Here is a 27,800-nt window from a genome sequence, read left to right as displayed (position 1 = left end):
GTGACACCTAGTGGTTATTTGCACTTCGTGCTGACTTACAGAGAAAAATGATGGAAAAATGGCTTTAATTAAAAAACAGGCGTCACTGAAAAACATGTCAACAGTATATTATTTTTATTAGTTTCTGTAACCAAACCAAGAGAATGTAAATAAGACCGTACATATTTTAATCGATGAAACCCCTGTACAAGTACAACAACAAAAAAAAAAACAAAACAAAAAAAAAAAAAAGAAAAAAAAATCATTACCCTCCCTCCCTCATCCATCCTCCAAAGCAAGGACTCTTCCCCCGGCTAGGGCAGAGGTGAGGAAGACGCCCTCCCCACCTCAGGGTGCATACTACTGTACATTTCTGAAGGACCCTTGTCGCCACAACCCCGAGATGAGAGCATTGTGGGTGGGACAGCCAGCGGAGGTGAGGCAGAGACAGAAAACAGCACTGATTGCTCTCATCAATAAAGACAACAAAACAATAAGTGTCCTTCTGCCCAAATGCTTCAGAACTTGAGGCTTCTCATTTCATCTTTTTTTGTCGTTCTCGGTCCTGTTCTTGTTCCCCCTCGTTGTGAGGGTTGACATATACACACACTCGTGTTTTTCTACTGTTTCAACAATCAACTCCTCATCGTTTCTATTCCTCTAAATAGCCCTATCCTGCTATATTCTAGCTAAGGGCACTGAAATCAGTCAATAGCAGCAGGTCTGGGTGCTTTACAGTGAAGTGTGTATACATGTGTGTTTGTGTGTGACAGCAAGGATGGGTGTGAAAGCGGTGAGAGGGTGTGTGACAGTAGCCCCTAAACTGGAACTGCTTTAAAGTAGTGATCATTTCCGCGTAATTCTGTTCAGTCCAATCAAAACTCTGCCGCCACGGCAACAGCAATCCTAAAGGCTGTGACATCATCTCTGCGCTGCTTTAACCTTTGGCTAAATATATACAGGAGAGTCCAGCTTACAAGCTTTTCCCCCCCTGTTTATGTCACAAACACACACCTGACACACACACCCCAACACATCAGTAATTCTCAGGCAAGGAGATGAGAGCAGAAGGCAGGAGCAAAGGCTCACAGGCAGACTAATCAATAAAATCAATCATTAAACTCAATCAACTGCTGCAATTTTCACATTTCAATTCTGGTCAAACAAAAAAGGAACAAAACAACAGAATTTCTGATTTCATGTCTCCATTTGGTAACCGTGGATGAAACCGTTGAGCGAGTGCGTGCGTGTGGTCATGAGGTGCAAGAGCATTTCCACGTGCACAATTCTCTGGATTAGTTATGACGGGAGATTGGGCAACAAAAAGTGTGCTTCACTAAATGACATCTTAACAAGATTGTTTTGACTACAGAAACAAAACTGATTCATTCTTTCGTTAACAAAACATGTTTCTCCTATAATATGCGTGATCCTATTTGGAGGGGGGGGGGATTAAAAAAGGAGCAGAAATGAAGAGCTATAAAAATGGCAAACTCAGCAGCAAATCTCATTTCAATTTTTTTTCTCTCCAGCTCTCCTCTTTATCTACCGTCACAGTAGATTTTCTATGGAACAACTTGTGCAGCCATTTTATCGGCATCTAAATATGATGGAAGAATCCAACTCAAACGCCCCCACCTACAGTGGGACAAGACGGGAAGAAAGAAGAGGAAGAGGATTATGTATACGCAGGACAGCGTCTACTCTCAGAAACCATTACCATCTGGATCTCTACCCATCCCACCCATCCTCCTCCCCCCCCACACTGTCCCCCAGGGCTGATATGAGGAGGTGACTGAGTGAATGGGGCTCTCTTCCTCTCTTCCATCCATTCATATTGTCATCTGTAGAGGGTGTGCAGCTCTTTACTTGCCCTCTTCTGGTTTGATGGCCTGCGGTTTTATGGGGCCAGTCCGTATGGGCTTGGCTGTGGAGATGGGGGGTTTGTCAGAATCTGGGCGCTCGCTCCCTGTCTGGTGGTTTGGCGCCGAGGTGTCGAGGGGAGGCTTTCCTCCCTGATCAAGCCGAGATGCTTTGCTAACTTGCGGGGCCTTGAGTTGCTGCTGTTGTTGTTGTTGTTGCTGCTGCTGCTGCTGCTGTTGCTGCTCTGAGAAGAACTTATGAGTGGACTGCAGCACCTCAGCCCGCTGCTTTGCCTGGTGGGGTGGAGGAAAAATTTAAATCAACCAACCTTATACTGAAAGATCATCTCATCTGTTTGACCGGTAACAAAATACACAGATAAAAAGAATATGGCATCAAACCTTTAGGTCCTGTTCAGCCTTCAGAGCCGCCTGTGTGCCTCTGGGTCCCAGTGAGGGACCAGGTGGTCCTCGGGGAGGGTGCTGGCTGTGCTGTGGGTGCTGGGGTCTGGGATGAGGCATCAGACCGCCACCCACATTGGGTGACATCGGAGGGCCCATGGCAGAGCGCTGGACACCTCCAGCAAACGAGTTAGCGTGAGGAGGTCGAACCAGAGGAGAGACGATGTTGGGCTGAGACAGAATCTGAATGAAGAGGGACAAAGAACGAAAAATCAATTAATACTTCAGTTGAACGAATGACAATTAAGTTGACATTCATGTTGATAACCAGTGTATTGCATAAACACAATCAAAATGCAGGTTTTATGATTATTGTGAATGTTTAACCTGTGGGTTGAACTGGCCAGGGAAGTGCTGCGTCATTCTCATGCCGGCAGAGCTGGGCTGAAACTGCTTCTGGTACAGCATGCTGTTCATCTTACTGGACTGACTACAAGGGGAGGTGGAGCTGGCCCTGCAGGGAGAGGTTTGTAGAAAGTGCATTAAAATTACAAATCACTAGTTGACAACTCTTAATACATTGATCTTTCATCGAAAAATCATTCAGCACAGTGAAAATTGGGACTGTGGCAATTAAGTAGTACTTGAATAAACAGGCACAGAGAAATGATATAGAGGCAAAGTTTATGTTTCACCTTTGAGGTGTCAAACTGAATGTGAAGTGAAGGCAGCATGAATGCATACTGAGTCAATGGAAGTATATTTACTGTGGGAGCTGCAAACTGAGGCAGATGTATGTCTGTGCGAGTTGAGCTGATATTTCTAAACGATACAAGTCCAATTCATGTTGATGTGAACAGAATGAGAGTCTGAAGAAAACAAGAGAAAAAGCTGAAGTTTCAGTTAAGGTGTGAAATCAGCTTGCCTGAGCTGTCATACACTCATAGTCATGCTTGTTGTTTGCAAACTACATCAAACACAACTCACCCCAAAAATCAAATTCACATGAATTAAGCGTCAAAGACAAATTTGTTGCATGTTTATCATGTGCTGTCAAATCCTCAATCCTCCATGACTTTCATTTAAACTCTAAGAAAAACACAGCATGCAGCATAATCTTTGGATTAATGGTGCTGCTTGCATATGTATGTAGTTTTTAGGTGTGTGTGTGTGTGTGTGGTGTACCTGTAAGGGCTAGAGGTGGGTGTAGTGCTCCTGGCGCTGACAGGTGGGGTTCCAGGCTTCACATCCATCCCAGTGCCAAAGAGTTTCAGATCCATGTCCATCTGCAACATGTCAATAAATAAAAAATCTGTCACAGCTGCACTTTTAAAAATCAAAACCAGCCAGATTATTGAGACATACACACACACACACACACACAGTACAGTACCTTGCTGGTGGGAGGCTGCATCATGTTGTGGTTGGGGCCCATGATCCCTCGGTACGGCTGGGAGACTGGGGGCTGTCGGTTCATGTTGGGGGGCTGTGCCTGGGGAGGAGTGGGCGGCAGTGCCAGGAGGGGCTGACCTCCACCCGAGCCAAAGTTTGGCAGGGACAGCTGTGAACCAGGCAGAGGGACCGTCACCTGGAGAGAGACAAGACACACACATTTCACACACTGACAGGCTGGTAATGTGACAACTCTTGAAACACTTAACTGATGAATTGATCCACCAATTTGTCAATTGACAGAAAATTAACCAGAATTAATTTTGAGTTGATTTCTTACATAAAAATACATTTGCAGTTTACAGCTTCTCAAATGAAAGGGTTTGATGTTTTCTGTTTTTTTACACCACTGTAAATTGGAAAAATTTTTTTTAAAAAATTGTGAATTTTTTTAAGACTGGTCAAAAAACAAACTATTAATCTCTTAAACTACCCAAGGACACTAGTGTCCTTGGCTGACATTACTGTCTTCAGAGTGATGATTCTAGTATCACATGAAACTAGACGACCTAAAACATCCACTGGTACCAACCATGTCATGCTAGCTTGTTGGGAAGGGGGCTAAATAGTGCTCCAAAGTTAGGCTAAATTTTGGAGAGGGAAAAACTGGCATAGCCATTTTCAAAAGGGGTCTCTTGACCTTTCACCTCAAGATATGAATGACAATGGGTTCTATGGGTACTGCCAGTCTCCCCTTTACAAACATGCCAACTCTATGCTAATCCCATGCAGTTTTTGCGTGAAGTATAAATGTGTTATTTTCGCCTATTCTAATGTTGTATTTGAATATTTTTGGGTCCCCTTCAATATTCTTGGAATTGCATAAATTTTGTTCATGTGTGATGATATTAGTCCCTATAGTAGCCATTTCATTGTAGTGAGAGAAATTTTTGAAACTTAACCTCACTGTATAAAAATGACCTATTGTGACCTCTAGGATAATCACAGCCTCATGAAACTTTAAAACTACAAACTAGAGACCTGGAGCATTCAGAGGATGTCTGACTTTCCTAGGTATATTGACAATAAAGGGGTTTCTGAACAAGTTCCAGAACAGAAGTGTTCACCGTCCAATTACTGATAAATACAATTCTTACAGAAATCTCCAAATGTCAAAACTTTAAGGTACCAAATTACAGCTTGAATTTGTCTATGCTGTTCCTCAAAATCTTGGTGGAGACCATTTTTAATCAATACTCGAGTGGTCAAAAATGGTTAAATTTTGCAACTTATGAGACGTAATTGAACATGATAATGGCCATCATATACTTCCATCATAATATTCTAAGCCCTTACACACTCTAAACTTTGATTACAGATTAAAGACTAGAAAAACTTGACACAGTGCTGAAGTGCATCTCAAATTAATCTTCAGGTTCCCAGCTTTCAGATGATGTATACCACTTCTATGTGGCATATACTGTTGACCTGCTATCTCCCTCTAAAGAAACCCTGTCCACTCCCTAAAAAAGAAAAAAATTGGACTATGGTGGGAGGGGGAAGTGGAAGAGCTTAAGGTTTGGATGGCCATCTTTATGATTTCATGTTTGGTACCTGTTGCATTGCTGAACTGGGCGATTGGGTGTTGCTGTAGTAGCTACTCTGGCCATGTTGTTGCACCTGCCCTGAGTACATGTTTGAATGCTGATTCATCCCCTGTCGAGCCTGAACCAAAGACACACAGATGTCAGATATAATATCCAAACAATATATATATATAATGCAGATGTCTGTATACAACAGACAGCATCCTAAGGTGGTGTCAAATATTTCTTGTGAGGTGACGGGTTACCTGAAGCAGGTGTGTGTCAATGAGCTGGGAGCCTCCCATGCCAGATGGCTGGTTGAGCTGGGGCTCAAACAGAATGGGAATGTGCTGGGTGGAGGAAGGCTGCTGATAGGCCAGACTGGACTGAGGCTTGCCCAGCTCAGGTGCTTGCACGCCAGGATAGCTGTGCAATGATGGTCCTGACAGCATCATGGAGGGCTGTGACAGGCTGCTCTGCATGAACGCCTGCTGAGACCTGAGAGAGGACACGGTCGGGATATAGAATCAGATAACAGGAACGATGGGGCCTCAAAATGAGGAAAGTGGCACATTAGCAACACTGTGCTGTGTGTTTCAGCTGTGGCGACAACCTGTGGTGTTGTTTGTTACCTGTAAGGCTGCAGTGAAGAGTTGAACAAGTCCTGTGGCTGGGAGACTGGAGGACCAGTGCTGAGTCCTAGCTGGGCCTGGTGTGTGTGTTGGTGCTGAGGCTGACCTTGCAGTGGAGCGTAGATAGGGATGGGAATCTGCTGCACTGCTGTTGGCTATAGTGTAGACAAGCACAGACAGGTGGTGTTACCTTCACCATTAAAACTTTCCTGCAGTGTGTTTCTGACCTCTAACAAACAAAATCCTACCTGTGACAGGCCGGGCTGGAAGCCTTGCTGCTGCGCCAAGGAGGGAGGAGCCAAGCGAGGGTGGGGCGTACTGAAGAGGTGGCTAGTGTCCATGTAGAAGGCTGGAATCTGAGCTGCAGAACCTGGGTAAACATGTGCAGAAAGTTCCCCTATAATTTCATTCTCTTTCATGTTTTGGTACATTTGGTATTGATAATGCAATTCAAAATTCCTCAGCTGAAGGCATGAAATTATAGAAGAGGATCCAAATCAGCAATAGTTGCCAACATTGTATCCTTGGCTACATTACAGTAATACATCAAAGATATATGGTTTATACAATGCTGTGTTTTAAGACTTCATGTAAAAACATGGATGATCTATACACAAACTTACACTTATAAACAATCAACTAAATTCAGCAAACATCTACAAACTAATACAACAGTTTGGTGCCATGTTTCTCTCACCTGCTGCAGACTGGGAGACGTACACCTGAGGGGTCTGCTGCTGGGGCAGTAGGGGAGGCACACAGCCCAGCTGAGAGAAGCTGCTGCTACTGCTACTGCTGGAGGAGGACAGGCTTCCACCCTGCAGCTGCTGGGGCTTCACCTTACAGATGTTAGGAGGGTCAGAGGCCGTGGTGGTCTTGGTGCCAAGGGATGATGTCGTATAGGTACCAGAACCTGCAGGGTGGAGATAAACACGCAAGTTCATTCACATACACAGCCCAACAATCCCAAAAACAAAAGTGCAGATAAGTCGGTGTCTAGTAGAATATCAGCAGTGTAAAACAAGAGATAAACAAGGTGCCAACAAACAATATTATAAGAGATACGGTAAATGTAACGGGGATGTTACCTGTCAGTGAGGTGCTGGGGGTGACAGAAGCCACAGGGATCTGTGGCATGGAGGCCGAGGAGAAGGTGGAGTACGAGGATGCACAGGAGGTGATGGGGGAGGAAGAGGAGGTGACCGGAGAATTCTTCTCCAGACTCGGGGAGTTCTCCCACGCTTTGCGAGCCGATTCCATCTGAGACAGAAAGACATAGGTGCTTAGACTATGTTTCACTAATATTGTAGAAAGCAGTTCAAATCTAATGTCGCCTATAGTGTGCTGTACCTTAAGAGTTAGGTCAACAGTAGCAGGAGAGACCGTGCTTAGACTGGAGCTCTGCTGCAGGGTCTCTCGCCGAGGAAGGGGCAACGAATGTGGTAATGCCACCTAAAACACACCCAAAACGTTCCCAAAGCAATCTTTTAATTATGTGTTGAGTGTTAAAGTATTTCTGGGATTTTTTTAATCTCTACGACACAGACATTTTCCATAATCCGTTAAAATGAAAGAGAAAGGTGTATGAGGTTTTAGTCCAGTGTCATGTGTACTCACATTGGCTACCAAACTCTCTTCCATTTTGTTGCCTCCTGTTGGAACACTGTCAGCCAGCGATGAGGAGGGAGTGGTGTAGTCTGTTACGGACTCCTGTGACAGAAAAACAGTTTAGACACACACACACACACACACAGAGTCATGATTTTATGATAAATTGCCCTTAAATTTTATCTTGATTTAATTATTTAAGACTTTGACGATTTGATAAAACAATAATCATAAAAAACCCAAAACAATTTAATTTGACAGAGATACATACCTTAGAGTTACTGGTGTACTCTGCCGAGGGGACTGTGATCATGCCCTCGATGTCTCCTCCCAACTCTGGTACTGTGGTGTCACTGATGGGAGGACTGGATTCTGTGGCTCTGCTGACGCCTCCTCCGGTTACTCCTCCCTCCATCCCCTCGCCTTCTCCTCCACGTGCGTCTTTGGCCTTGCGATTCTTTAGAGAGCGCTCCTTACCAATGGGACCTGGCTTGTACTCCTTGGTTTCCACTGGTTCCATCTCAGGGAGCTGAGGACAAGAGATTGAACATTGTTTACAATCAAGTGGAGTTTATAAAATGAATATGAATAAAAGTGAGAAGAAAACTTACTCCACAGTTCAGTTACCTACCTTCTGTGTTTTGATTGGGCCAGCGCGAGGTTGTTTCTGTCTCTGTTCTTTGGGAGCAGGTAATTTGTTGTCGGAGCCAGTTTCTAGCATTGCTGGAACTCCATCACTGTCGGTGCTGCCTGCAGATGATGGTGCTCCAAACTGAATACTATCTATTGCCAATTCTACACTGCCCTCTGATCCAGGCTTCACACCCTAAACAAACAACAAAACAACATATTACATAGTTTATCATGGGGTTAAGTGGAGCATACAGTTGCAAAAGATGAGGCAGGCATATTTAACATACCTCAGAGGAGACAGTGCCAGTAAAGGAGGTAAGAGGTTTGTTCCAGGCACTCACAGAAGGTGGCTGGGGAGGGCTGATTGGACCAACTGGAATATACAGATGACATTTTTAAGAAAAGCTCAATGATAAATTCACTCCTACATCACAGTGGGATTCACGAGCCGAAAACAAATTTTAGATATTTTTCACAAGAACTGACTTATCAACTCACGCTTCTTGACGTCGGAAAGGACGGTGGAGCCTGCTACCTTGTTCTCCCATAGCTCTGTACCCAGAGTGCTGTGTGTCTGCGTAGATGCAGGGGGTAGGCTCTTTGAGGTAAAGTCCACAGTGGCAGGGGGGATGGAGGACAGAGGAGCCACCGTTCCTTCCAGAGTTTGAGGGGATGCAGCAGGTTGGGAGGGAGCAAGGTGAGGATGCTGGGGGGCAGAAATGGGGGGTTGCTGTTGGGCCTGGGGGGTGGAGGCTACAGGAGGCTGAGACTGTGAGGCCTGTTGTTGTTGTTGTTGCTGCTGCTGCTGCTGCTGCTGCTGTTGTTGCTGCTGCTGCTGCTGCTGTTGTTGTTGCTGTTGCGATGACTGTTTTTTAGCAAATCTTGGTGGCAGCTTTCCTCCACCTCCTCTGCTCTTGTCACCAGAGCCTTTTTTACCCCAGTTCTGTAGGAAACAGATCAATATTAATACCATATCAAACAGGTATGGCTCATTATCAAAGTTTTTTTGAAAAACTATATGGCACAAGCTAATCATCCTGCTACCTGAGTCGTCTGCTCTTCCTTTTTCCTTTTCTCTTCATCCTGCAGGCGTTTCTGTTGCTTTCGGGAGACCACTTCTGTGAAACCATCATCGTTGGTGCTGGACTGTGGGTCCTCTGTGGTGGTGACCTCTGGGTGATCATCAATGATCACAACACCTACAGTGACGGGACAAAAATAGATATTTATGTTCAGCTTTCAGGTGACAAGCAGCTGAAGCCAGATCATTAGACAAATCTCTGATTACAAATACACAGGTCTACTTACTGGCATAATTATTGAGATCAAACTGAGAAAGAGCATTCTCTTTGGGCTTCTTGGCAGCCTGCTTGGCCTCATCTTTGCGACGGGCAGACTGATCCTTTGTAGGTCTCTGAGTTGCTCCTCCAGCTGGTGCTGTCCCCTCTGAGTTTTGCTGAGCTGAAGGGCTGCACAGTTTAGAGAAACAAGAAAAACTGAGACCCAGCAAGATACTTATTGACACATCTTTATGTTTTATAAAACAGTGTGGTGGTAAAGTCTGAGACAATAAATAATGTTGTGACGTGTTTTGTGCAAATAAAGATGGATAATAACATCATATTAGTTACTTCAGAAAAAAATGAATATACCACCTTCAGGTGAGAATTGTGCCACCCCAGTTCCAGAAATTTCATCAAGATAAAAACCTAAGCACCTTAACCCCCTTCTTAGCATAAAGATGATTTTTTTTCTAATTAAACTTTTTCTACTTTATTTTTGGTCTTGCTCTTTTCTTGCCATTTTTTCTGATCTCATCCCAACAAAAAACTACACCTCTTTCTTATTTTATTACCATAGTAAGACTGAAGCAAGAAGCCACTAGACCGTGAGTGTATTAGATGAAGGGAGAAACATGTTTTGACTCAGAAATGTGAAGCAAAGGTACAATATGAGTCTAAAAATACCATCATACAGATGCTATATTTAGCTATATTTAACCAGAACACTTTGATAGCCAATTACAGCACACTTGAGCTCAGTAATCTACCCAAGTGGAGAATACTTGAAACCGCCCAGGCAATTTGGACAGATAATACTAACAGTTTACAGAATGTTAATGTAGATTATAGTTTTGTTCAGTACATCTATTAATGAGGCAGAATTCAATTAAAACAAAAGGTTTATTGTGTGTGAATAAATCTGCACTGTTATTCTACCGCACACTGTTCATTGAGTCAACTTCATTGTGCAAGTGTTAATGTAAGCAGACAAAGTAAAAGCCTCAGAACAGACAAAAGACTGTTTGTTTCAAACTCACCCTTTGCGGCCGCCTTTGGCCCCTCCCCTCCTCTCCCCCTTGCCCCCTGCGTAGCTGCGGCCTGGTTTGGCTCCACTGTTGCCTCTACGATTCTGTCTCTCTGTAGGCCTCTGACTTGAGAAACTTCTCTTGGCTGTAGGAGGTCCTTCACGTTTTGGAGTCAGCCCTCCATCAGGGGGGCTTTTACTGGGTGTTAAAGAGCCCTGAGAGGGTGCAGGAGCAGGGGCAGAAGCAGTGGCTGCTTCATTTGCAGCTTCCAGTGCTCCTTTCCTCTCTTCTCGTTCTCTCCTTTCGTTGAAGTCACTGCTCTCAGAGGCAGTTTCCCATTCCTCGTTGGCTTGATCTGAGGAGTTCTGGTTGGACAAGTCAGGGGATTTGGTGCCGACTGCAGTGATGGTGGGGCTGCTAGTCTCAGGCAAGGGTGCTTCTATAGGAGAGGGTAAGTTAGGTGCAGGCATAGTGGCTGCCACTTCTGCAGGCATAGTTACAGGGGTTCCTGGAGCTCTAGACAGGGTAGGGGAGAGGGATATTTTGGCTGGGGCAGAATTAGGGACAGCAGCAGCAGGCACTGGGGGCAGAGGGACAGGGGGACTTGGGGCCTCTCCACTAGCTAACACTGCAGCCTCCCGCTCCTTCAGCCGCCGGAAGCGGGGAGGTTTATCTTGCCTGGGGGGTCGTGCTGGTCTGGATCGACGAGGCCTTTCTCTGCTACTCTGAGGAGCCCCGTCCCCAAATTTCTTGCCATCAGACTTAGGTGGCCGCCGGTCAGCTGGAGGATTGTCATATCTTGATGTGGACTCTGTGTCCTCAGGCCTGAATGTCTCCATGGGTTTAGAGGGCCACTGAGAAGAAGAATCTCTGGCTGCTGGTCGTCTAAGAGGGGCTGAACGAGGGCCTCCACGTTCCCTTTGGCCACCTCGTCTACTGTATAATCCTCCTCTTCCTCGCCGTGAAGGCTCTCCTTTAGGAAGAAATCCTGGCTTGGGTCTGCCTTCATCATCCCCTCTAGAACCAACCTTTTCCCCCATGTGAGGAGGTCCAAAGCCTGGCTTGTGTGGGCCAGACCGGGCCTCCCCGGGGAGCTCACGTCTCAGTGGACGGCTAGGTTTCGTGCTAGGCTCACGATCAGAAGGTCCAGTATCACTAGCAGACTCCCTCCCACCTTCACTTTCAGAATCTGTGTCCGAGCCACGGCGTCGTCTGCGTTTCGGTATAACCTCAAAGTCTGAACTCTCACTGCGAGTCTCACTTTCCTCCCTGTTACGAAAGGCAGCAGCACCACCAGCAGAAGGTAAGTCAGACCGTGATCGAGGTTCTCGGTAAGGGTACTCTGGCCGGCTTCGACCACGACTACCCCTGCCTCGGCCACTGTATGTCCCCCTGTAGCTCCGTCCTCTGGAGTAATACTCTCCTCGACCACGTCCTTTGAAACTTGAGTCAGCAGGCCACTCTCTTTCTCTGTCCTTGTCCATTTCCTTCTCCCTCTCACGTTCCCTTTCTCTCTCTTCTCGTCGGTAGGCACGCGGAGGTAGATTGGACTCTTTCCTGGAGGGCAGTTTGGGTTCTGGATGTTTGTCGTTGCTGGGAGGTTTGTCTGCTTTCTCCTCCTGAGAGGAAGAGGTGGGAGCCCCGGAGGAAGGCTGGGAGTCTCTGGCTCTCTGAAGGCCAGTCTGAGTTTCCTCAGCCTCAGGAGTTTCTCTCTTCCCCTCACCCTGAGGTCTGGAGCCCTCAGACACAGCAGCAGCTGCAGAAGGAGCTTTAGAGGACTGATCTTTTTTGGTCCTTTCTCCTCTTTCCCCTCTCTCGTGACGCTTTTCTCTCTCCTCTCTTTGCTCCCTCTCTTCTTTCATGTCCCTTAGGACAGGCTTTTTTATTGGCCCAGACCTGCGGACAGGTCTCTCTCCTCCTGGTCCTTCTCTACGCCCAGTGCTAGATCTCCCACCCCAGCGCAGATCAGCTTTCTGCTTGCTAGGTGCCGGCAGAGGCAGCTTCTCTTGTTTGTGGAGTCCATCAGCAGGGGGTGTTGCCCTGTTGCTGGTCACTGCAGCCTGTGAGTAGAGCTCATTCTGAGGCTTATCCTCAGCCCTATCCACTGTGTCCTGAAGCTCTAGTGATTTTGTTCCCAGAGGTAGCCCATCAAACCTGGGCTCATCCAGCTTGAGGGAGTGGCTCGAGCCTTGGGAGACACTCCTCTGGAGCATAGCTTGACCTAGAGCTTCTACCTCTTCCCCACTTGGTAGGCCTGACTCCTCAGGATCAAAGCCTGAGCCAACAGGGACTCTATCTAAAGGCCCCGGCACATCCTCTGAGCCCTGGGAAAACGCAGACAGGGACTCTGTGGGGTCCCGAAAGAAGTTACTTTTACGAGAGTCCAATGCACTGTGGTCCTGGGGGTACATAGCTGGGAGACCCCTGTCTAGATCCAAACCAGACTCCATCCTGCAGAGAAACAATTATAGTTTTATGTGCAGAAAATAAAAATCCTTTGATTATAATTGATCAAGTTCTTTATGCTTAGTTGCCTTTTTAAATTTTTTTTTACCTCGGCTCCTTGTTATCTTCCCGTCCTTTTGGTGGAGTTACAGACGGTAATGGTTCTGACTGTGGGTATGGGTCAGATCCCCATACCATCCTTGAGTCTGAGGGCAGGCCATGGTCACGAATTGGTCGCGTCAAGTGGTCAAAGGAGTCAGAGCTAGAGCTGGAGTTGTCACCTGGCTCTCTGCGCACAATCTGCTTAGGGGGCATCCTCCCTGAAGAGGGCAAAACAGAACAACTTTGAAAAGGTTGTCTGGCACACTGCCCTCAACACTGAATACATTAATCACGAACATACACATATTCTCCATTTTAATTTCACATATCTCCCTACCAGGGTGAATGTTAGCTGGCATATCCATGGGAGGACGTCCAGACATCATGCGGGGGTCCATGTAGGACTGCATCATGAGCCAGCGGGGGTCAAACCCCATGGAGGCCAGGTGCTGGTGATGGGGGCCCATGGGTTGATACATGGAGCGGTGTTGCTGCTGCTGTTGCTGCTGCTGCTGCTGCTGCTGTTGTTGTTGGGTAGCTGGAACTCCACCACCACCTGATGGTGACACGGAGCCCCCACTCTGCTGTTGCTGTTGTTGCCATTGTTGCTGCTTCATCTGCTCCTACAAGACCAATGAGGAACAGTAATGGAGAAAATGTACATTTAAGATGAACAAAGTTAATTGGTTTTTAATGGACTACATTGATGAGTTAAATTAAACTGATTCATCTTGCTGTGACAACCTGAAAACTCCAAAAGTCCTTTTTAGGTGCACAGTGTGGAAACTACTACTTAGCCCACTAGCCCCCCTGCCACATCCATATGGACAGCAACATCCCAGCCGCTAGTGACTTAAGAAGCCAGGTGTGGACATCCTTACCTGCTGTCTGAGGAAGCGAGGCGGCAGAGATTTCTGAAACTGTTTGGAATAGCCTGAGGTGAGTGAGGGACGTATAGCAGCTGCTGCTTCTCCCTCCAGTTGTGGTGGTGCCACAGGGACTTCCTCACCACTGGGGGTGTCCATGTGAGGTATCGGCAGGTGGGGCTCATCCACTGCAGGAAAACAAAACCAATGATATTGACATGTACAACTAAATGGTAGTCAGATGCAAAAGCACAACGATCAGTGAGGCCCCATTTACACCTGGCATTACCATTAAATCTGTATTTGGATATCCTCACTGGATAAGAAAAAAAAACATGTCATGCAAAGTGTAAATCCAAGAACACATTGTGATCGGAATGCTCCGGGATTGGCCAGACCACGTCTGGAGGTGGTCTGGCTCACATTGTGATTGGATCTCAGCTAGGTGTAAATGCAGTCCATACAGCTAGTAGACACTGAGCTGGCTTACCTCTGCTGTCCTCTATGTTGAAATAGTCTCGAATAGGCACTGTTGTCCTGTCAGCCTGGTTTTCCTCCGTCAAGGGGCCGACCTCAGCCAAGGTGCTCTCTCCTTCGCTCTGCGGCTCTGGAGCTTTGGCCACAGGTCGCTGGACTGGGGAGCCGGGTTGACGAGGCAAGTGAACCTCCTCCTCTACATTTGGTTCGACTCTCTCTCTTTCTCGCTCAATCCTCTCCCTGTCTCGATCCACCCTCTCGGGTAGAGGAGCTTGCATGATTGGGGCCGGTGATTGTGAAACTGGGATTGAAGGTACAGGACTGGATGCAGGAGCAGGAGCTGACGAGGAAGCTTCTTCATGGGCAGCTCCTGCCTCATCGTTGGTGGTCAGAGCTGGGGAAGATTTGCCCTCAGTTGCCTGGCGGTGTTTTTCATTGAGACGTTTAAGTTTTTCAGCACAAGCAGCAAGCCGCTGTTCTTCCATCCGCCGTTCCTCTTCCTCTCTCCTCCTTCTTGCTCGCTCTACAGCTTCAGAAACGTCTGAAGGCTTCTTGCGCTTTTGTCGCCAGGCCTCAGAGTCCTCATCGGCACCAGGTGCCGCTGTAGCTGATGGTTTGCTCCCACGTGGAGCCCCAGCAACAACAGAACGACCGCCACCCTTGAGAACAGAAAAATTAGTATGCATACAGACTGATGAACCTGCCGTTACAATATCAGTGCAAACCAATTGGCAGCTTGTGCAATTTATACCAGCTTTACCTGGTAGTCCTGTGGAGCAGCTGCTTTATTGTACTGCCCCATACTGCCAGGTGAAGGCGCTCTTGGATCTACGCTGTCGGCCCATGACGTTTTACTGCCTCCACGATCCTCAGACCCCTCCTTCCAGCCTTCCTGACTGTCTGGTGGCCGTGATCTTATACGATCCACTTTACCCATCCATTCCCTGAAAATAATATTAATTTGGAAAGGTTAAAAAAAGAATAAAAAAAAAAAAAAGGAAAAATCACAGGTCCTCACCTGCTTGCCTCATCCTCAAGCTGCACATCAAACCCTATCACTATCACAACACATAATCTCACTGGACACACAAAAACAGGCTTTGATAACACGTTCCTGGAATTGGAAATATTTTTGATCCTTGTCCAGGTTGATACATTTGTCATGTCTAAATAATTTTTTACTTCGCGCTAACTGTTAGGCTTGCCGTGGTAGTTGGTGTTACTGGTGTTAGATAGTGTTTGGGCATACACCAATTACATTACTTTCTCACTGCCCCCACCATCGTTTGGCGCTTAAAAAAAAAAAGAAAAGAAAAAAAGAAGAAAAAGAAATAAAACCCATTTAGTTCATTTTCACGTGTCAGTGCCCACATTCATCAAATAAAAAAACTCTAATTCAATAAGCGTGTTAGCACTCTCTGACTGTTCAGCTTGCTTTCAGTGCGTCTCTCTCTGGATGGCGGGCGGGTTGCTCCGGTTTTGGTTCTAAGCAGCGGCCATCCTCTGGCTCTTCCCCGTGTCTGAAGTCCACCATCACTAACTTGTTAGTAAGGGGAAGATCTAAACTAAAAATCTAACTTTAAAGATCAAAGTAAAAGCTCCATGGATATTGACGGTTATCAACGAATATCTTATCTTGTAAAATGCTCGGTATAACTGGTAATACCAGTGTTGTCACTGTTGTCACGGTTATTAACCGGTGGGAAAATTTCCTCACCATGGCATCCCTACTAACTGTTTGGCACTAGCTGATGCCATTGTGCAATAAGCATTTGGCTCCGAATGTATTACTGTGGTATGTTAAATCATCCACCATACAGTGTGTTCTGTCCGCAATATATTGATTTCCATTATATATTGTCCTGCACTTGGAGAACATGTCACTATACTGTGAGATTGTTTTGTAACGCTTTAGCATTGATGAAACATGTCAAATTAATTCAATTTAAACCTGAAAGGTCATTACCGGTGTTTTTCAATGTTTTAAGTTTGAAGGCATGCCATAGTGATATGAATTTTTGTTGAACGCATTTTTCTTACCTAGCAGGCAGTCATGCCTCTCCATTCATATGTGTTCAGTATAAAAATAAAGTCACAAAGATTTGCTTGAGATAGGAAACCCAAAGTACCCATAAAGTCTAGCTTTATAATTATCCAAGGTTTGCACTGGATTTCGATGTCACAATGACATAGTTTTAATAAAATAAACGGTGATGCCCACCTATCTCGAGTCTCCAAAAGTTGATTTTCAAAGAAGTGTGAGAGATGAGTTTTGGGAGGTAAGAAAATCTAAATATTTAAGGCATGCTTTGTAAAATGAAAGGCAGTAATGTAAATTACACATATTTTGACTAAATTGGCTAAATATTGATATGTGAAATTTTACTTGTATCATTGTATGACCTATTTTACCAATGAAGTGAATGAAGGAGGGCAGTGATAGAATAAGTGAGAGAGTGACTTATGAATAAATGAATTAATTATAGTGAAGATTTAAGGGTGAGTGGGGGAGAGATGTGGGGGCTTAGAGTGTATATAGTGTATATGCCTGTTTGTATTTTATGTTATCTTTTATTATGTTTGGTTGTTTTTTGTTGCTATTTTTACCTTGTTTTCATGTCACTATGGTGCCTCATATTTTTTAAAAAAATAGTTATTAACAAATTAAATAAATAGGCTAAATAGAGAGAAACCTTTGTGTGGTTCATTTGTGGTTCTTTTATAGTGAATTACAGAAGCTAAATAGTGAATGCAAGACAATTTAAGTGATTCAGATAAAAATACTTACCAGTTTTCTCCTTTGTCTTTAGCAGCTTGGTTCTCCTCATCATCGCTGAAGTTTAGTTTCTCAGTGTAGTCCACCTCCATCTGAGCTCCTGGATTGTAGAGAGGACAGAATTGATAGAAGCTAGAACTACAGTAAAGTGACCTTTTCCCCAGCTGATTAAGTGATTAGTCAAACACAGCAGTTCATTGATAATGCATAGCTACTGACCTGCCCAGCCCTCATCAGCATCAGTGTCTAAGTTGTCCAGCTCCTTCAGTTCTGTGGCGCTAATGATAGAGGGTCTATCTGGGTCCTGGAGCCAGGACTGAGGGGGCGGCTGCTGGGGTCGTGCTGAGCGAGGACCCCTGATCATCCAACAGGGAGCAACGGAAAGGAAAGTTCATTATGTGACCTGGTCTAGTGCATTAACAAATTTCTCTCTTTAACTCTATACAGTGTAATGAGACTTGTGGGCAGTGTCGTGGGTCTGACACTTGTCAAATCTGTGCTGAACACATGTAAAAAATTCCTTTTTGATAATAACAAACAATGTTCTTCTGTGTGATATTACATCAGCTGGTATAGTAACTTTTATCACCTTTGAGTTGAGTCATTTCTTCTTTATTACTAAGAATGATGTATTTATGCATTTATGCAATTATAAAATTCAATACAAATAAAAATATATCTCATGTTTTACTTTATATATTAGCATTGACTGTGGATTTTCAAGTTTTTAGGGCTTTGCCATTCAGGTGTGAACTCACTTTGCTCCATCTTGTGGTACAGGGTATCTGAAGTTTGCTTGCCCTGGGCCAAAAGTCATTTGAGGATAGGCGTGGAACATCTAAAGACAGAAAGACAGAAATCATCAAACAGGATAAAGAAGAGACAAACAACTAGACAGTAACTGCGATATCCTCATGTGGTCAGTCCAAAAAAAAACAAAACAAAACAAACTGTGGCTTACGTAGGGTGGCATCATGCTCCTGAAAGCGGGGTCGAAGTGTGTTGGCACCCCAGCAGGAGGCTGCTGCCCCCCATTAAGTTTAGGCTGAGGAGGGGCAGAGGGGGGCAACCTCTCCCTGCCATCCCTCTTCTCCTTCTGGCCGTCAGTGGTTACATTTCGTCCAGGCTCATCAGCTTCTTCAGGAGGTGAAGAGGTACCAGGGGCCGTACTACCCTCCTCTGGAGCCCTGTTCTCCATCTCAGGGGGGCTGGGTGCAGTGTTCAAATTCCTGCCTCCACCTTCACGCCAACTGCCAACATCTAACAGGACAAAAAGAAAATAAACATTGATGAAGAAAATAATTCAGTGTTTCCCCTATATGCTTTCAACAGCGGCACAGCTAAATGATAAACGCCACTGCTGAAATTTCAAATCGCACATAATAATCACGGCGAATGCAAACCAGACGCACATTCTCCACTTCCAGCAGCTGACTAGAGCTAGTGGTAAGCGAACAGGATTTCTGCCTCTCTGTCTCTCTCTCTTCTGCCCTGCCCTCTATCTGTGGTCTGTGCCTGTTTGCATGATGGCAAACACACACACACACACACACACACACACACACACACACACACACACACACAGTGGAAAGCAGAGCAGAGGCCACAGCTGCCGTAAGTGCAACAACACCCAGAAGTAAGGGAGACGGTACGAGCAATTCATCAACAGTAGCAACTGTTGAACAAGCAGAACATAAACTTAAATACGATGTCTTTGTCTTCCCTCTCATCTGCAGCGCCTATGTTTCTATGGAGCTTGTTGTCCCAATAGCAATAGCAAAGAGTCTAATTATCTAAATATCTGAACATTAGTTGAATTCTTGAAGACATTAGGCTGACACCAGCCTGCCCCTCCTCTCTACCATCAGTACCTGCAGCAGTGAGTCTGACCAGCAGCAGCAGAGTGAGGAGGACAGAGGAGAGGATGAATGATGCCACAGAGCTGTTAACCAGTTTACTGTTAAAGACCTGCAGCCTTTCTGAACAGTAGAGTCTGAGGGCATCAACCATTAATCAGTTCAACAGTATGAAAGGATGTCAATAAGGCGATAAGGTCTGATGCCAATTAGTCTACATATTAAAAAGACAAACAAGATCTAAATAAATATATTATATATCTATATATCAATCAAATAAAATTACCAGTTATCGTATTCTATCCGCCACAACAAACACATAATTATCTTGTTTTGAACCTTAGTCATTTAGTCTATAATTATCGTTATTGGCCCTGTAATTCCATATTGGTGCATCTCTTAAAAAAAAAAAAAATAGTGTACATTTTCTGTGTTGAGGCATTTAATCCTTGACATTTATTATAACTACAGCTATCTGGACCTCTGCTGTCAAAAGCTCCTGGTAAATTATCATGCACATGATTCTATGGACCCATATGAAATATGGGTGCTGGCATCGCGGGCTCTGCATGCGCACAACACCACTACTGCTGGAAAAAATCCTTGGGGAAACACTGTAATCTATGGACACTGGATATTATTTATGTGTATGAGTGTGGCCATACTTTGAGGTCTGAGGCTGGGGCCTGGTCCATAAGGCTCCTCCTCTTGACCGTCTTTCTCGACCTCACCAGCCGCCTGCAAGCTGGGAAACTCCTGGTGAAAATGGCTGCTCACACGAGGAGCTCCTGCACAATACAAGCACATTATTATGAACACAGAAATTAGAAGGTCTAATCCTGAGTTGGTGTACAGTGCTCCTTCCACGCCAACCAACACATTTAGTAGAGAACAAATGTTCTGAATTCCATGCTGGCTGTAATAGCTGAGTGCTGTAAACCAATTGAATACTGTTCCTCTTATTTGCATGGACAGAAGTGGGAAATTTACAGAAAGGTGTTCGCAACCAATCTCTATTGCATGGGTAGGTGTAATGCTTAGCAAGGAAGTAAAGAGCATATTTACCGTCTGGCTGTGTCTGCTTGCTGTTGGCCCAGGAACGACTGCCCCCAATAGAAAGCTCTTGTGACTGGAGCACTGCTGGTTTGTTCTGGGGTGGGGGGGTCTCCTGTTGCCTATGGCACAGAAAACAGGGCAAAATTTCCAACATCACTCATGATTTGAAATGTTCTTGATGGCAAACCTCTCCACCTTTAACTGAGATGTGTAACATACACCTTTGTTTTGAGAAGAGCTACGAAAAAGATGGTGTCCAATTTCAGTGTGAATGTATAAACGTGCATCAAGTTCTTAAATTTACCTCTCTTCCCCTCCCTCAGATCGGGATGCCCAGCCACTACCGTCTTTGGGGACAATGTTGACGTTGGGGTCGTTTCCCTTGTTCTCTGCCTTCAGGCTGGGCAGGTTGGCCGGAGGGGGCATACGCCGGCTGACAGCAACTTTGCCCAAACTCTGGAGCCCATGTCTGGCTGCCACTGGAGTGAACAAAAAAAATCAGATGTAGGAGAACAGAAAAAAAGAGGTATGCAAGAGGGACAAGGTAAAAACTTGATCCTTAAAGTTTATGTTATATTGCCTTGATATATTGAAGTCACTAAGGACAAAACAAGCTGTGCACACTTTCTAGGAATACAACCTCACAGCGCACTCATTAGTAGTCGTATAGTGTTCAACTAACAGAATAATAGTGGGTGCTTACCTGCAGTTTTCTGGGTTTCCAGAGATTTGCCCTTATAGGTGTTGAAGAGGCTAAGGGTTGCATACTTTGTTTTGCCATCCTTTGCCTTGGTGCTCTGCCCTGACTTCTCGGACATTTCGCTGGAAACTCATTGAGTCTGGTCCTTTGGCCTCGCCCCCAGAACCAGCCTCCTATAGACAGGGTGAGACAAAAATGAGAACACACGAAGGTACAAAGGTTGTTGGTTCTGCACAGTATACCATAACACAGACACACACACTTCCTTTTTTGTTTGCATGCAAGCGCATCAGGATGCACATGCAAGCAGGTGAAGCATTACACAGTCCAGCGAATGTTTCACACCATTTCAGTGATGTACAGGTGGTAGTCATGTGCCAAAAAATGCAGCAATACTCCAGCAAAGGCTGGCTAGGAGAAGAATGTATGCTAAGAACCACTGATGTGAACAATGCAGAATTTTAAATATATTTTAAAAGGAAGGAAAGAAATGTAACACTTTTGTTTTGCGTTTTGGTGGGTAACACTCAATGTGTTTTTCTTAAACTAGAGCACTCTACTGAGCACCTTTAATTTAATAAAGATATTGATGAAAAAAAAAATTATGTATTGGTCACGTCAGGCCAATACATGATCCATGTGATAGGGCCAATACTGACCTCAACACCGGTCTGGCAGATCAGAGCATCCCTAAATTTCAGCCGTAGAAAACTTCTGACTGGAGACCTGCATATACTTGATTTTTTTAATGTTGCAAAGCTGCTATATAGCCTGTGAATAGAAATTGACCACACCAGGATCGCAGACACTCAAAGTTCTTTTGATGGATTTGTATTGGCTATATGAAGCCTAATGCCTTTTCTGAGCCTTTTTCTCCAGGTAAACTACCTGTCAAAATGCCACACTAAACTTTGTTACACTGGAGTGTGAACTGCATAGCACGCTGCAGCCAGCGGTTTCAATTAATAATATTTCGGTGAGTGTCACTGAACAATACAAGGAGGAGGATGATTCATTTGCATTGGGATCCGGGGCAAAAAACGCAGTTGGGTATGCCTACCAGTAGGGCTGGGCAATATATCAATTTCATGATATAATATATATATATATATATATATATATATATATATATATATATATATATATATATATATATATATATATATATATATATAATGTCGTGTTTTTTGGATATCGTAATATTGCGATATAGCATAAGTGTTGTGTTTTTGTACAGTAAAGTGATGTAATTTTATGAACTTACCAGACTGTTGTAGCTGTTCTATTGTTTGCCTTTACCTATTTAGTCATTTTATCCACATTACTGATTATTATTTATTAAAAATCTCATCATGTAGCTATTATGTGAACGCACAAATAGTCATCTCTACAATATTGTCGGAATATCAATATTGAGGTATTTGGTCAAAAAATATTGTGATATTTGATTTTGTCCATATCACCCAGCCCTACTTGCCAGTGAGAAAACACCAATTTCAATTTTGCGCGTGGTATAAAGCTGATATAAGAAAGCTGGACACACTGAGGCGGCTGTGGCTCAGGAGGTAGAGTGGGTCGTCCACTAATCGGAATATCAGCAGTTCGATTCCCAGCTCCTCCTGTCCACATGCCGATGTGTCCTTGGGCAAGATACTTAACCCCAAATTGCTCCTGATGGCTGTGCCATCAGTGTATGAATGTGTGTGAATGGTTAGTGTCCTCTGATGGGCAGGTTGGGACCTTGCATGGTAGCCCCAGTACCCATTCAGCGTATGAATGTGTGTGAATGGGTGAGTGTGATTTGTAGTGTAAAAGCGCTTTGAGTGGTCGGAAGACTAGAAAGGCGCTATACAAGTACAGTCCATTTACCATTTACCATTTACTGACCAGTGGGGGGCACTCATGGTTTAGGATATGGGAAGACGTAGAAAGAAAAGCCAGAAAGTGAATGAGGAATACCATGGACAGAGAGACAGCATGTTTGGGGCTGCAGTGTCTTTCCTAAGTCACACAGAGGTCATTTATTATTAACGTAGCAGTGGTGGAGCAGTGTCTGCGAGAGTGTGAGTTAGTGTGTGTCAGGGGGAGCTGACAGCTCTGATGAGCTCAGTCTCTATCTGCAACTTGGCCTTGGAACACTTCTGCAAAGGAACATCCACTTAAAGGAAAACGCCTTTCTTTTAAAAACAACTTGCATCTTGTTTAGTAAAAATACTGTCAAAAGCAATGATGGTCCAAACAATGACCATAAGACCCAGGTTGTAATTACTTTCTTTCTTTAAAAAGGTGCAGTGTGTATAATTTAGTGGCATCTAGCAGAACAGACTTGGCAGAAATGGAATGTGATATTAATAAGTATGTTTTAATTACAGTGTATAATTACCTGAAAATAAGAATTGTTGCGTTTTCGTTACCTAGGAATGAGCCCTTTATATCTACATAGGGAGCGGGTCCTCTTCCATGCAGCCCACCATGTTGCACCGCCATGTTTCTACAGTAGCCCAGAACAGACAAACCAAACACTGGCTGTAGAGAGGGCCTTTCATGTTTTTTGGGAGTTTTGCAGCCACTGTAGGTTCTCCTGCACGCTGGGGGTTGGGGGGGTATTCAGTTAGTTGCAATTTGAAGCTTCACCGCTAGATGCCACCAAATCCTACACACTGGTTCTTTAAGTGGGAGTATGGTGTGGGTAGTGATCTTTGCAGTACAGTGCCTTAGTACTTGTACTTGACAAATTAATTTGTCCAGTTCAGCTTATCATATGTCACTACTGAAAATGAGGTATTGGAAGGGCATCAATTAAAAAAAAAAAAAAAAAAAAGATACCCATCCCTGAATGCACAATTTGATCAGGACCTGGATTCATAGTCAACTTCAGATACTTAATACTTCAAAAGGTGTCTGTCAGGAAAAAAATGGCATTAATGCATCTTTTCTGTGCCTCTACTGTATCACAGTGTCCATTAGAAGTAGGCAAGGTACCGCAGCTTATATGCACCTCTTCAAATGAGTAAAAATGCATTTGGGGCAGTAAAGGCTATACGTACACTGTCTTTGTATTTTCTCTTGCTGTACATTTTTCTAGTACCGATAGTGGTTGTTCATCATTGAAGGCTGAGCTATGGCAAAACCTTGATGCAAAACAATTAATACAGTTGTATCTGAAGATACACTCTCCAGCTGTCTCAAAAATTGTCCTTCCAGAAAACAATAATGCCAGAGTGTAAAGCTGAGCACACACTGCAACACATGAGTGACACGAGTCCCTGCTGACCTAAGTGCTGTCACAAATTTGCCTTCTTCGGTCTCTTGAACACATGCTTGTTGTTTTGTGAACACTGTGTACGGTGGAACAATAGAAAGACACAAAAAATATCTGAAGAGGCTGTAGTTTCAAACCTGGGTGGGAATGTTACTAGCTGAGTAGTGACTAGTACCTTGCTAGCCATAGGCTGAAACTGATACCAAGCTTCTAATCTAACCGATGGAATCTAATTGAGAGGTCCCCGTCGAATCATATCCTTCCTGGTTACAGATGCCAGCTCAGTTTTTGAAAAATGTGACGCAGTTGCATTAATCATCATTACAAATCATTGTCTGTGTTTAATTTTGTCAGGTGCAGCAGTGATGCTTGACAGGAGATGGGAGGTAAAACGATTTGAATGTAGCAGAAACAATGCTGGAGGATATATCAAATTAATTAGAATTTTTGTTTTTGCACAATGTGTAAAATGTCTTAATTGTGACAATAAAATTATTACAACATACATAAAGTTACTTTTAGTCAAAAAGTAATGTAATGATAACTGACTGAATTAGTCATCTTGAGTCACGGCAGTCCCATAAACTGTGAAGTGAACAGATAAACTACATGAGAACCTGCTGTGACTCATGCTGGCTAGCTGGCTCTGGCTATCTTGGAGTGAATTTAATGGTCTCATCTACAAGAGGAGCAGACTGAAAATGACTCTGCATCCAGTCTGTGCTCTTGATTTGTGTTTGTTGATGAGACATCAGCTCTGGATTTCAGAGCTGAAGCACTGGGAGTTGACTGAACATTTGCAGATTTTACTTAATTCCATCTGTCCCTGAGGGATGTGGGATGTATAAGGGTGTGTTTGAAGAAAAAAAGGAATCAAACAGGAAGAGAGAACAGTGATAAGAGGCCACACAGCCTAAATGACAACAGTCCTAGGGAGGGACCTTGGATCCTTCCTTTTGACACGTTTTCAAGAAAAAAAATCTCATATTCCTCACCTGGCATACTACTGCATCCCTGCTACCCAGCTTTAATCAGCACAGCCTGACCTCCAGCATGACCCTGCACCCCTATAACTACTTCTGCATCACAGTTCATTCATCAGGGGAAGTTCTTTTCTGACACATCACAACATATCAGCATTTTGGTGTTTCTGCTTAATGAGAACTACTTTGTGTGTACATGTTCTTCACAGATTTTGGCTCGATGAAAATAAAATGGCTGGCAAAATTTCCATCCATCAAACCATGTGGCCAGTACAAAATTTGTTGATAATGCCTATCAGTAAGAAACAGCATAAAAGTGTCCTGCATCAGTTCTATCTTGAATAATTATTAACCTTAATAGTGGAATGACTTGCTTATTAGATGTCCCCACAGTGATCTCACTGAGCCACCACATAAGAATTTGCTTCCACATCTTTACCACTAATAAAACACTGCACGGATACACAAGAGCCTAAGATCTTAAAGACAAACTCAGATTTTTTATGACCTGTGTTGTGTGTCACAGTTTTGAACTTACACATCAGCATAGCAATGCACTCACCACTATCATTCTAGAGACTGTGAAAATAAATACTTGGCTGGAAACAGCTTTATAATTATTAAATCCAACAGGGCCAAAGAAATACAAGCCTCACAGCTGCTATTTGGTGGTCTACATAAACACTTAAAGTTAGTATCTTTTGCACAGCAGATCAACTTCCACATTCAACCTGCAGTTTGACCCAGATGTCTTACTTGTAAAGTGTGCATGCGCCCTACCCTTTTGTTTACTGACCTAGCTAATGCAACTGTGAAGAATAAGAAGTCATGTAGATGGCCTGAATGATGCACAAAAATGTTTTACTGAAACAACAAACTTGTATGTCATTGACTTCATTGGACTCTATTGAAATGCTCCAGTGAAGACTTCTGGTCCAAAATATCTACAATGACAAAGGTTTGTATATTATGTTAAACATCTGTAGGTGCACTATCTAGAACTACAACGTTTATTCTCCTTTAGTATGTATTCTACACTGGCTGTGAACAGGCATATCAATTAAATCACCACTCCTCACAGATACAGTACTACTGTAGTACATAGCTCGGCCCGTACAGACAAAATGTTGTGTCATACCATTACTTGAACTGATTCGGACATGTTCCGTATCTACCACGTAATCTTCACTTTGATCAGGGTCAGTGCAAGAGGCTTCTTCTAGCATCTCTACAATTACTTACTGTTGTTGGTCTGATAAACACAAAGCATGGAGAAAGATAAGGCTCGGCTGCCACTTAAGAATATTGTGGTTGTCCAAAGTCAGGTCATCAATATCATGAGATGATCTCCCTTGAGAGTTGTTTGTTATTTCATTAAATACACAAGAAACTGGACGGTGGCTATGTTTCCCATTGAGTGCTTCAGTGCTTAGATTCAATGCACAAGTTAAACATTTGCTATTGCAAATGACAGTTGAAAGTATACACATGGGACCAGTTTGGGGGGACTGACTGATGAGCTGTATGAAATGCAAAGTTTGATATCACTTTTATTAAATCAGTTTAGAGCCAAGCAGGTCACAACATAGAAATCATTAACATCTCTTTTTTGTTGAGCCTTGCAACAGATATTTCCACTAGATCTCTGATCAGGCCTTAGTCACTGACTGCTCAATCAATAAGCCCTACTCCAATCAATATATGTCTGAATAGGCCTCCCTAAAACTAGCCAGATGTAGACCCATTCCTTTCAAGGGATGAATGTATAGAAATCAATACATGTAGCCTTTTAGCAATCTTACACATCTTCAGATAAGAGATTATAAGCCATACACTCTCCAAATCTGCCAAACCCCTGAATGTGCACACTCACACAGAAAAAATGTGCTCCTTTAAGGGGCATATTCGTTGGATCTGCAAGATCTCATGGCTAAAGAGGAGAGCATTGTGCTCATCTGTACACACAACCCCACATACCATGACATATTAGTATAAAACGTAGTATATCGCCACACCTAGGTCAATTCAGTGAAAAAGAAACCAAACGTGATGACAGCCAAACGTGTAGTATCGTTTTGTTCCTGTAAATCAGTGCTACTGAGGAGTCTGCAGGCCATCCGTCTCCATGAATCAAACTGCTGGTGGGCTGGGTGGCTCATACCGGCAGGGAATACAGGCCCCTTTTTCGCCCGGAACTCAACCAGACCGGGCGCAAATTACAGTTTAATTTGCTCAAAACGCATGAACGAAAATGTCAACACATTCATCTAGCCAGCAGGACAGAGTTTGACGTCTAATGTGTAGCGTGGTGCTGTTAGATAGCAGGCCGCCAGCTCGCATCGTTTAGCATAGTTTCGTTTCTCACTAGTCGCCATCACATCCACTTCCAGCCCTTCAGTGGCCAAAGCATGCTAACCAGCTAACGTTGTGTGAGCACCAACACATCAGCCACTGTGCAAAACTTCAAAAAATTCAGCTTGCATGACACGCAGACCCACCTGCCACCGCCGGTGCCTTCTTTGTCCTTTCGCTTGTCGTACAGCTTGACTTCTGGATCCGGTTTCGGCCTGGTTTGCGGTGGACGAATATGAGTCTGGCCGGCAGATTACAAAAGCTGGCTAGCCCGCTAACGACGGTTAGCTGCTCTGCTCGTTGGCTGCCAACAAACCGCTCTCCACATGCACGGCTTCTGTTTTTGTGTCTTCTGCGCCGTTTCAAGCCGCCAGTCTGTCCTTGTCGGTTCGGCCGTTACTGTGGGAACCGGTGCGCGGGCGTCCCGTGGTTCCGTGTGTCTCTCCGCACCCGTTACCTGGTGCCACACCGTTTTTCTAGTTGAGTGAGGCCCCGCTCGAGCCGCGGCCTGTCGCACAATCAA

The 27,800-nt window shown here is 44.3% G+C and overlaps 1 protein-coding gene across 1 annotated transcript; it reads right to left on the bottom strand.

Moving 5' to 3' along the window:
* Positions 1-97: 97 nt before the first annotated feature.
* prrc2c (proline-rich coiled-coil 2C) lies at positions 98-27,800 on the bottom strand. The gene is made up of 34 exons (XM_067597467.1): positions 27,424-27,800; positions 20,684-20,853; positions 20,285-20,459; positions 19,990-20,099; positions 19,590-19,712; positions 18,030-18,328; positions 17,827-17,906; positions 17,288-17,424; positions 17,081-17,168; positions 15,053-15,236; positions 14,306-14,951; positions 13,831-14,003; positions 13,287-13,572; positions 12,957-13,167; positions 10,415-12,853; positions 9,403-9,563; positions 9,139-9,293; positions 8,593-9,037; positions 8,382-8,467; positions 8,093-8,287; positions 7,733-7,990; positions 7,471-7,563; positions 7,204-7,305; positions 6,942-7,113; positions 6,551-6,766; positions 6,102-6,223; positions 5,854-6,008; positions 5,488-5,719; positions 5,250-5,360; positions 3,637-3,831; positions 3,429-3,529; positions 2,631-2,757; positions 2,244-2,486; positions 98-2,135 (listed from the first exon to the last, which is right to left on the bottom strand). Exons 2-34 carry the CDS (start codon positions 20,796-20,798, stop codon positions 1,845-1,847), a joined length of 8,526 nt encoding a protein of 2,841 aa, XP_067453568.1. The 5' UTR covers positions 20,799-20,853; positions 27,424-27,800; the 3' UTR covers positions 98-1,844.

This window comes from Thunnus thynnus, chromosome 8 (genome assembly GCF_963924715.1).
Source record: "Thunnus thynnus chromosome 8, fThuThy2.1, whole genome shotgun sequence".
In the NCBI taxonomy this organism is placed as follows: domain Eukaryota; kingdom Metazoa; phylum Chordata; class Actinopteri; order Scombriformes; family Scombridae; genus Thunnus; species Thunnus thynnus.
This window is presented reverse-complemented; position numbering and strand designations above follow the sequence as displayed.

What these genes read in the sequence shown, in the direction of transcription:
- prrc2c (XM_067597467.1), bottom strand. Translation starts at nt 20,798, where the DNA reads ATGTCCGAGAAGTCAGGGCAGAGCACCAAGGCAAAGGATGGCAAAACA. An exon ending in CCCCAGCCTCAGACCTCAAA is followed by an intron (nt 18,329 to 19,589) that starts GTATGGCCACAC and finishes TTGTCCTGTTAG; the next exon opens with ATGTTGGCAGTTGGCGTGAA. An exon ending in AAAGACAAAGGAGAAAACTG is followed by an intron (nt 15,237 to 17,080) that starts GTAAGTATTTTT and finishes TATTATTTTCAG; the next exon opens with GGAATGGATGGGTAAAGTGG.